This window comes from Hylobates moloch, unplaced genomic scaffold, assembly GCF_009828535.3.
Source record: "Hylobates moloch isolate HMO894 unplaced genomic scaffold, HMol_V3 SCAFFOLD_2, whole genome shotgun sequence".
Lineage (NCBI taxonomy): Eukaryota > Metazoa > Chordata > Mammalia > Primates > Hylobatidae > Hylobates > Hylobates moloch.
In genome coordinates, this window is record NW_026652277.1 from 94,031,746 (window position 1) to 94,043,127 (window position 11,382).

General features: G+C 37.8%; 1 protein-coding gene across 1 annotated transcript; it reads left to right on the forward strand.

Annotated features, from left to right (window-relative positions):
• Nucleotides 1-1,258: 1,258 nt before the first annotated feature.
• LOC116469279 (transforming protein RhoA-like) lies at nt 1,259-11,127 on the forward strand. The gene is made up of 2 exons (XM_032754033.2): nt 1,259-1,401; nt 9,576-11,127. The coding sequence occupies exon 2, from the start codon at nt 9,811-9,813 to the stop codon at nt 10,396-10,398; it is 588 nt and encodes a 195-aa protein (XP_032609924.1). The 5' UTR covers nt 1,259-1,401; nt 9,576-9,810; the 3' UTR covers nt 10,399-11,127.
• Nucleotides 11,128-11,382: the final 255 nt, after the last annotated feature.

The window sequence follows — 11,382 nt, forward strand, 5'->3', positions numbered from 1 at the left end:
ATGTTTTATCTCCAACAAATTAATAAAGCAGTGGTATTAAGAGAGCCGAGAAATTGGCCTTTTAAATAAGATTTTCAATCATTTTCAACAAGAATCTTCCAGGTAAAAATTAGTTTGTAATTTAAGCCATTTAAACTGAGTCTAGTGATTTCACTAGGAAGCAGATATTAATTAAACTGTTTATTCATTCAACATATATTTTTGAATGCTTCTTAAACTGACCACTGCACAGTATACAAAGATACATTGAACATGGGCCCCATTGTCTGGAGTTTAACATTCAGAAAAAAAAAAAGAAGAAGAGGACATGTATAAATATGTAATAATAATAGGACATGAACATGCAAAATGCAATAAACAAAGTAGATGTAAAGTTCTAACTGAGTTCTAAGGTGGAGGGACTATGTTCAAATGTGGAGGCATTGGAGTCAAAAAATTTCAGTGGACAAAATCCATCCATTTCTTGTTAGTCTAAATAAATATACTTACAAATAATTATAGAATCATAGTACGGGGAAGGGCTTTGTAACTAAATAATTATGAAATTATGGGTTTACTGTTTCTTTAATAAATGTTGAAAGAATCCACAGAGAACAAGCCTACTTCTTATTCAGATGAAGAACATAAGACTTCTTATTTCCTGCTAAATTAAAACCTTTTGCCAAATTCAAAGTCCTAAACAGTGTCACCCAATCTACTCTTATCAGTTCCCTTAAATGTACATTTTGCCACAACCAGATTTAGTGACTTGTAACCACAGAATGAGCATGTCTCAGTGTACTCATGTTGCTGCCTCCCACTGAAATGCAAAGTGGCTTTGGGAATTCTGCCAGTCATTCAACGCTTACTTCAGGTGTTAGCTATAAGATGATTCCTTTCCTGCCCTCCTCCCATCAGACAAACTCTCTTCTGCCTCTGAACAGCACAGAGCACAATTTGTGCCTCTTTAATGATGATCTACATTCCCCGGCCTTGTTTCAGAAATATTTTTGTACTTTGTCCTCTGACTTAACTGTAAGCTCCTTGAGGACTGGAATTGGGTCCTCTCATTTTTAATAATACCCAGAGCATCAGTATGATGAATTAATTCTCCTTAATATAGTCTTCAAATATTTGTCTAAATGAAACCTGTAGAGGTTAAATAATCAAGGACATAAAATTTTGTAATGATGAAGTATGGACTGAGTCTCACAGTTTGTCTGGATAAAATGATGGGTTCCTTTTTGTGTTATATCTAAGGGAATTATTCTACTGATAAAAGAATCACAGGAAGAAAATGTTCTCACCTATAAAAGACTCCCAGAGCAGGAACTCTGAGGACAGCAGCACAGGAAGACAAGACTGTCATCAATTGAAAACGTCCTCATCATATGTTCTCTTCCTTCCTTTACCAAACTTAAGGTAAATTTACACTATCAGTAATAGAGCACAACCCTGTTTAATCTCTTATTATCATTAGAACACGAAAAATGGTCTAACTCCTAAATTTTTTAAACAACCAATTCTATCTACAACATTTTTTAAAAGAATAATGCAACATTGATGTATCATAAATGATCACTTGGCTCATATATTATGTCAAGTTTATGTCTGTAAAACTGAGCTTCTCTGTTGTAACTTTTTATTGGAACATTTATTTTCAATTTAGAACTGATTTAGCTTATTCCATGATTCTCATAGAATCATTTTGTAAAAATCACCTTGTGCTAGCCTAGGCACAGTGCTAAGTGCTTTACATATTTCATCTTTTTAACTCCTTCAGTAATTTTGTTGTCCTATTTTTACAGTATAATAAGGCTATGAACAAATCTCTGATGTAGCCAGGATTTGCACCCAGATCTGTCTCATTCCAAAGTTCAGGGTCACATTCACTATGCTCTAGTGCCTAGTCTTCAATCACTTCTTCAACAAATGTTCTGCAAGCACCTATTTGCAATCTAGAGCTACAACAACCCAAAAGAACAACTCAGTGGGTGCTCAAGCAGAGCAGAGGCCTCAAAGTTACCTGGCAAAGTTACATCATTCCTCTTATAAGATATTACAAAAAAGAAAAATATGTATACAACAAGAACCAATTTTTATTAAAAGAAAACCATAAATGAATTAATTGGACCTAGAATTTTTTTATTCATATGCTGCAACATGCTTTAGTCTTTGCTGGCTTAAAAGAGAAAAAAATGACAACATAGCAGACTAGGCAAAGAGCTTTGCATAGTTGACTATTCAACTAAGGCAAAATAAGATAAATTGGACTTGACTCTGTTCTTTATCAAAGGTGACAGATTTACCTGTGTTTTTGATATTTGAAGACATTCTTGCTGTCAAATTATTTTACCAGAAACCCATTTTTACCCATTTGAAATGTAAACTTCTATGTTTATAAAACCCCTTTTAAAGTAATTATGAGAAGTCATAAAACATAGCTAGTAAAGGAAATAATGATAGTTCATAAATCTATACTTCTTTTAAATCACTTCAGATGTTAACCAAAAAGTACAGAATTGTTTTCCACACAGAGCAGTTTTATTTTTAATAGAAACCTCATAATAACTTCTAGTGCTTCAGATAGCAACATTAAAATCTCTTAAGTCCACTATCTTTTATCCAGAGATTTGCTTGCATTGGCTGCCAGACAATGACTCTCATCCTAATCCTACCCCTAATCGTGGTTACTGCTCAGCTGGTTCTGCTGCGGTGCCATCACTCAGTTTTGGCGACAGCCCTTGGGATGCTAGCTACATCCGGAGCCAGCTGCCATCTGAGGCAGAACACTATGATATGAGTGCTTTTTGTCCTTCAAAATTTGTATGTTCAAATCCTAACCCTCAAGGTGATAGTATTAGGAGGTGAGGCCTTTGGGAAGTAATCAGGTCATGAGGGCAGAGACCTCATGAATAGGGTTAGTGCCCTCATAAAAGAGGACCTGGAGAGGCCCTCTCCCTTTCCACTAAGTGAGGACATAGCAAGGAGATAGACATCTATGAGGAAGCAGACTCTCACCAGACACTGAATCTGCTTTGATCTTGGACTTCCCAGCCCCTAGAACTATGAGTATTCAGTTTCTGTTGCTTAGCCAGTTTGTGGTTTTATGTTATAGCTACTCAAATGGACTAAGATACAAAGGAAAGATCTGTTTTCTCCATCAGTGTCAGTCTGATGGTGGTTTCTTTTAGAATGACAGTTGCATAGAAGGTAACAAATGGTATTCTCAGACAGTATTCAGCTTTTTTCACCCACGTATCATTAGCTACTGCAGCATAATAACCTATCCCAAAACTCAGTAGCTGAAAATAATAACCATTTGTTATTGCTCACAAGTTTGCTGGTTGAAATTCATCTGGTCTAGGCTGGGCTTGGCTGATCTTAGCTAGGTTCTCTCATGTGTCTGCCACCAGCTGGCAGGGCATAAGAGTATTGGCTGGTAGGAAGGTGGATTACTTGGAAAAGCCATCTCTCCTCCATATGATCTCTCATCCTCTAACAGACTAGCCTGGTCCAAGAGATCCCAGGGGTTTAAGACAGAATGAAAGCTCATAAGGCCTTTTGAGCTTGGGCTAGAACTGACACACAATCACTTCTACCAGATTTTACTGGCCGAAGCAAGTCACAGGCCAGGTAAGAGTCAAAACTCCATCCCTTGATGGGACAAGCTTCAAAGTTACATTGCATAGAGCACAGATATAAGAGGGTGATGAATTGGGGACATTGTAATTTTCTGTGGTTAGGAGGATGCACAAAGGGCGTCTTCATTCAGCTCCCACCAGTGGTATGTCCTATATCCTCTACTTAATGTCTCTTGCCTCCAGAAATCCCACTAAGCAACTATCAGTTCAGCTCTACAAGTCCTATCCCTTCGCTAATGCCAGTCGCTTTCACATGAGATCATGGAAACTGAAGAGATCCTCTACTTCATCCTTTCCCAGAAATGTGGAGAACTCTGATGTGGACATCCCTAACCTTTCCTTCTTAGAAAACCTGAACTGTAGTTTCCACTTGCCCTGCAGGCATCCCTCCTTCAGAAGTTTCAAGGGAAGCAGTGAGTCCTATCATTAGGTTTCAGAAACACGAGCCCCAGGGGAGAGAGATCCAATACCCCAAATGTGGTGAGGACTCTTTGGCTTATCTTTAATCCTTTCTCCCCTAGAAGAACCCCTTTTCTTTTGTAGTTTCCACTGATTTGCCGGTGACAATGACTATTAAGCCAGTTTAGTCTTCTTTAGACCTTGAGGGGCCTGAGAGAGGAAGTTACCAGAACTGTTTGCACCTAGCCATTACAAATTTAGTGTCAAAAACAAAACAAAACAAAACAAAAGCCTGTTTGCTGTCTCTACAATAATGTGGTGTGATTAAAAGTTTCCAGCAGAGGTTGCAAGGGACAACTTTAGATGGAATAGCCATAGAAGACCTCTCTAGAGTGGTGATAGTTCAGCTGAAACCTGAATGCCAAAAAGGAGCCAGCCCTGAAAAGATCAGAGGAAGGTTAGGCAGAACTGGGTCTGTCCAATGACTATAGAAATGGCTTCATGCCTAGAAGCAGGTAAGCAAAAGAGGGCATGGTAAAGGTAAAGGATGATATAGTCCGTGGCTGAATCCTTCGGGGCCTTTTGGATTCCAGTGAATTGTGTAGTTTGTACACTAACAAGGTAAGAATGTATTGGAGCGTTTGAGCAGGGGAATTATATAAACTGATTTTTGTTTTAAAAAGATCACTGCCTTCTCTGTGGAGAATAGGTTGTAGCAAGGCAAGAATACATATAAAGAGACCATTTCTGAAGCTGTTGTCGTACCCAGGCGAGAGAGGATGATGGCCACAATGAGGATGATATTTGTAGAAGGTAAAAAGTAAACAAATTGAAGACACATTTTAGAGGTAGACTTGAAAAGACTCACTGAAGGGCTAGATGTAAGGGCTGAAGGAAACAGAGAGGCATAGAACACACCTATATCTCAGGGATACAACAGACTTTTAAAATGGCTTGAGCCAATCATGTTTCTGTGCTCCCTTTAACCAATAAAAATTAAAGTTGCTTTGTTTTCAAATGCTCATCCTTTAGAAAAGGAGGAAAAGGAGAGAATATCGTATATAAATGACACTCAAGGCCATGCGTTACAATTTGCCTTAGGGTGCCAAGCAAGGGCACGAGCCCTTCCAAGTACTTTCCTATCACATTGTGAGGAGAAAGAGTGGGGCAGGGCATAGGAGCGGCAACCTTCTCCGAGATGGAACAGACTGAAGCAGCAAGTTCTACAAATGAAACCAGATTTTTCCCACAGAAGGTAGGGTATTAACAGCTTTCCTTGGTCCCTGAACCCCAACTGGAGTTGCTATAGCCCTGGATGACTCGTGTCCAATCACCTTAGATAAACTGAGGAAAGGAAAAAAGGAGACAGTAGGGGAAAAGTAAGGGATTCCAGAGAAAGAACTTCAGTAATGGACTTCTTTGTTTTTCATGAATCATAATTATAATTATGAGCACAGAGACTCTTACAGATATATAGACATGGTAAGGACAATTAAACACTACATTTTAGAGTTGTTTTACGGGCTTGAAGAAATAAACTAAAAATGTCTGTGTGGATCCAGTGTTTAGGTTTCTTTTAGACTAAAGTCACTTGTGTAAGACTTGGCAAAATACTATTTTAATAATCCAGTGATTTGAATATCAAATAAGTTAAGTAAATGACCATATTTACTCACATAATTTCCTGATGCAACAGGTAAGTTAATTAGTGAGTGGCTGAGGTCTGAGCCATTACTCAACCACCTTCAGTCATCTTGGAGATTTTCCACTCTGTGTAAAGGACCAGATCTCCAATGTCAGGTTGCAATCAGTGGAAAAAATAGTCAGACATGATTTCTGAACATTTCTTCCTTTATTTAATAATCTCTCATTGTTTGTGAGGCTGTGGGTTTATTTTGGGACAAGAGAACATAATAATAACCCAGTTATTAAAAAATACTGGTATTTGGTATAATATATTTTTTAAATATTGAAGTCCCAGTAGTGTTCATATGACCAAGGCTAAATTTAAAGTTAAAATTGTCCATATTTTAAAATCACGTATATACACACATGAAAACATAATTTTGAAATTATTTTCAAACAGCAAGAGGTATTCTTTAAATGATCAAAGTAAATCAATTCTTAGGCCTTTTTGTGTCTTTCATCTTAATGAGTCTCTCCAAGGGTGTGGTCTGCAAAGAGAAGATCTTGGATGACTCCTGCTTCTCAGATAAAGAAGCTTTTCACTTGATATATGCAGAAGGGTTTATATTGGGAGGCCAGACAGTTTATTCCCAAACAGGAATATTTTCAAGAATGAAAGGAGGCTTTATGAATATTATAACAGGAATATAGGCATTAATGCCTGTATGGTGACCCAAGATGCAAAGCATATAACACACCAACAAAACGTCAAAAGATAGAAGGGCCTAGTGCACTCATCTTTTTACTTAGGATTCACTTTCAAAAATCTGATTTGAGACCTAAGTAACTGTGGATCAGTAAAAGCCCCTGAAAGCTGTTCTAGTATTGTAAGCTTTTGTGCAAGTGTTGTTAATTGGCCATCTTATCCCTAGGGCCTAACACTGCCTCAGTGCCTATATTACTGCACTGTGTATCTTACAGTTCTAAAATAACTTCCTGGATGCTTGCAAGAGTTAAGTGCTTCTTTAAGCGCTTTCTATCAGAGCGTGACTTGTGCTCTAAGCAAAACTGAGTCTCCTGTTCTAACATCTCTTTGTTGTGAATTTAAGGTAATGTTACAGTTTTAAATACTGTTGACCAATTTCTTCATGGTTTTACATTGGCACCCATATAAATGTCTTAATTAGTATCTCAGGTACTTTTTTATAGAGAAAGTTAAAACCTCAGTCCTTTATTATGTTACCACATGCTGTATACAAATAATGGACTTTTAAAATGAATGCATTTATGTGTGTGTTTTCTTCAGAGTATGTTGAATACATTACTGGGCTTCAGGAAACCTGGTGAAGAAGATTGTGTGCTATTAAAAAATTGGAAGGCATGAACAAGAGATATCAAATGCTATATAATACCAGGAAGAACATATGCCCAAGTTGACTTCTTATAAAAAGGGGGGCATTTATAAGTTGCAGTTGGCTTTGGTTAATACCATGGTAATTTACAAGGTTGGAGCATTTGGCCTTGTGTTTTAATTAGAGGCACAAAAGAAAATAGAATATTTCTTCATCAAATAAACAAGAGGTTCTAATGTCACAGAACTTTGTCTGTAGTAGGATATATACATTATATGTGTGTATAAACATATATATGTTCTAATTCAACAAGTATTTATTATGGTCCCTGCACTGTTTTTACTTCTTTGGAAACAACCATCAAAATAGGACAGGATTCCATGTTTTTTTTTTTTATTATTATACTTTAGGATTTAGGGTACATGTACACAATGTGCAGGTTTGTTACATATGTATCCATGTGCCATGTTGGTTTGCTGCACCCATTAACTCGTCATTTAGCTTTAGGTATATCGCCTAATGCTGTCCCTCCCCTCTCCCTCCAACCCACAACAGTCCCCAGAGTGTGATGTTCCCCTTCCTGTGTCCATGAGTTCTCATTGTTCAATTCCTACCTGTGAGTGAGAACATGCGGTGTTTGGTTTTTTGTCCTTGCGATAGTTTACTGAGAATGATGTTTTCCAGTTTCATCCATGTCCCTACAAAGGACATGAACTCATCATTTTTATGGCTGCATAGTATTCCATGGTGTATATGTGCCACATTTTCTTAATCCAGTCTATCCTTGTTGGACATTTGGGTTGGTTCCAAGTCTTTGCTATTGTGAATAGTGCCGCAATAAACATACATGTGCATGTCTTTATAGCACAAATAGACCAAAATTGAGGACTTAGAGACAAACCCATATATACACGATTTACGTGAAATGTGGCGAGCTGGGAAGCAGAAAAAGGAGAGTTTATCATAACATGTTTTTAATAAATGGTGAAAGGTGCCTACAGATGTAGGCGGTGACTCCTACATGATACCATATTTTTAAAAAATCAATTTCAATTTGATTATACACCTAAATATAAAACATAAAAGAAAGCTTTTAAAATACAATGTCACAAAATATGCTTACTACCTAGTGATAAGCAAAGATTTTTAAACAAAATACACAAAAATATACTAATCCAAAAATGAGTGAACTTTGCTTTATATTTAATGTAACTTTTCAACTTAAAATTTTCTCTCTCTAATTAGACTTTCTCTAATTTTTACTACTACAATGCGTTGCACAAAGTAGGTATTTTTAAAAAATCTTGTTGAGTGTTGACTATTATTTTGCTTTTGCTCAATAATCCTTTCTTTTTTATAACTTTTCTATATTTTTTGAAATATTTATTAATGCAATAAACTTTTAAAATGCATTATTTATGTTCTTATTTATGAGCTATCCCACCAGATGGCAATGCTCTATTTCCACGGAATCTTAGTAACGACATTTTGAAAGAAGTCTAAAACTAAATCTCTCATATGCTCATTATTTATAGATCATAGATTACAGAGTTTTAGAATCTAGAAAACTTGAATGAGGGATTATATTGGATGATATCTGTAGAGAAGAAAACTGGGGTTCAGAGATATTCAATTCTGTCCCCATAGCAATTTTCTTTCTTTATACACTTAGCCGTTAAACAAATATTCTGACTACACTGTTAGTATTTGGAAACTAGAAAAATAATGCCTGATACCCCTATGATTCTGACATTATCTTGTTTCTTAAAAAATGTATATTTGTCATTAGGTATAACAGTAACATTTATAAAATATTAGAATGACTTTTTTTCCTTTTTGCTTTGGTCCTAAATGCCTTCATAATATTTAAACAATTAGGTATAGTTAATCATTCTCCTGCTTTGGAATGCTTAGGTTGTTTTTACTTTTTTACAACTAAAAAACATGATCAACACATTTGTAAACCCAGAGTTTTCTTTTTTTTTTTTTTTTTTTTTGAGACGGAGTCTCGCTCTGTCGCCCAGGCTGGAGTGCAGTGGCGCAATCTCGGCTCACTGCAAGCTCCGCCTCCCGGGTTCACGCCATTCTCCTGCCTCAGCCTCTCCGAGTAGCTGGGACTACAGGCGCCAGCCACCATGCCCGGCTAATTTTTTTGTATTTTTAGTAGAGACGGGGAAACCCAGAGTTTTCTATATTTGAGGTTACTTCTTTAAGTTATATTCCTGAAAACATCTACTGTCTTATGAATACTGGTAAATTACTAAAAAAAAAGTTTACAATTTCACCAGCAATACAAAATATGCTCTTTCAATAGTGAGAAGGGGTCTTTTTATATTTATATAAATCATTTGTGTGATTTATCTTTATTAAAACTAAAGTGAATATTTTCCAAATTTCTTTTTTCTTCTTTTGTAAATTTTCTATCCATATTTGTTTCTTTATACATAAGTATATATTTCAGTGTTTTGCCCTATTTATGATCCTATTTTCAATCATCTATGTATCTGGTATAAGTAGAATACTCATCCTATACATGCTATATTTATTAAAACTTTTTTTCTACTTTCTTCTTTAGCCTCTGCTACTATTTCCATTACAAGGTAAGCTAGTTTTAAAAAATTATAATCGCCCGCCGCCGCCCACCCTGGCTCTCTCGCGCTCCCCTCCCGCCTCCCACGGTGGGTGGTCCGTCGGTTCTCTGGTTAGTCCACGGTCTGGTCTTCAGCTACTCGCCTTCGTCTCCGAGCTTGCGACTCGCCGACCGGCGTCCCCGGCGCGAAGAGGCTGGACTCGGATTCGTTGCCTGAGCAATGGCTGCCATCTGGAAGAAACTGGTGATTGTTGGTGATGGAGCCTGTGGAAAGACATGCTTGCTCATAGGCTTCAGCAAGGACCAGTTCCCAGAGGTGTATGTGCCCACAGTGTTGGAGAACTATGTGGCAGATATCGAGGTGGATGGAAAGCAGGTAGAGTGGGCTTTGTGGGACACAGCTGGGCAGGAAGATTATGATCACCTGAGGCCCCTCTCCTACCCAGATCCCGATGTTATACTGATGTGTTTTTCCATCGACAGCCCTGATAGTTTAGAAAACATCCCAAAAAAGTGGACCCCGGAAGTCAAGTATTTCTGTCCCAACGTGCCCATCATCCTGGTTGGGAATAAGAAGGATCTTCGGAATGATGAGCACACAAGGCGGGAGCTAGCCATAGCCAAGATGAAGCAGGAGCAGGTGAAACCTGAAGAAGGCAGAGATATGGCAAACAGGATTGGCGCTTTTGGGTACATGGAGTGTTCAGCAAAGACCAAAGATGGAGTGAGAGAGGTTTTTGAAATGGCTACGAGAGCTGCTCTGCAAGCTAGACGTGGGAAGAAAAAATCTGGGTGCCCTGTCTTGTGAAACCTTGCTGCAAGCACAGCCCTTATACGGTTAATTTTGAAGTGCTGTTTATTAATCTTAGTGTATGATTACTGGCCTTTTTCATTTATCTATAATTTACCTAAGATTACAAATCAGAAGTCATCTTGCTACCAGTATTTAGAAGCCAACTATGATTATTAATGATGTCCAACCCGTCTGGCCCACCAGGGTCCTTTTGACACTGCTCTAACAGCCCTCCTCTGCACTCCCACCTGACACACCAGGCGCTAATTCAAGGAATTTCTTAACTTCTTGCTTCTTTCTAGAAAGAGAAACAGTTGGTAACTTTTGTGAATTAGGCTGTAACTACTTTATAACTAACATGTCCTGCCTATTATCTGTCAGCTGCAAGGTACTCTGGTGAGTCACCGCTTCAGGGCTTTACTCCTTAACAGATTTTGTTGGCATAGCTCTGGGGTGGGCAGTTTTTTGAAAATGGGCTCAACCAGAAAAGCCCAAGTTCATGCAGCTGTGGCAGAGTTACAGTTCTGTGGTTTCACGTTAGTTACCCTATAGTTACTGTGTAATTAGTGCCACTTAATGTATGTTACCAAAAATAAATATATCTACCCCAGACTAGATGTAGTATTTTTTGTATAATTGCATTTCCTAATACTGATATTTGTCATCTCCAAAGAAAGTGTATTGGTTTTTTAAAAAAGAAAGTGTATTTGGAAATAAAGTCAGATGGAAAATTCATTTTTTAAATTCCTGTTTTGTCACTTTTTCTGATAAAATATGGCCATATTACCCCTTTTCGGTCCCATGTATCTCAGTACCCCTATCTGGAGCTGGGCTAAGTAAATAGGAATTGGTTTCACGCCTGAGGCAATTAGACACTTTGGAAGGTGGCATAACCTGTCTCACCTGGACTTCAGCGTCTGGCTCTAATTCACAGTGCTCTTTTCTCCTCACTGTAACCAGGTTCCCTCCCAGAGGAGCCACCAGTTCTCATGGGTGGCA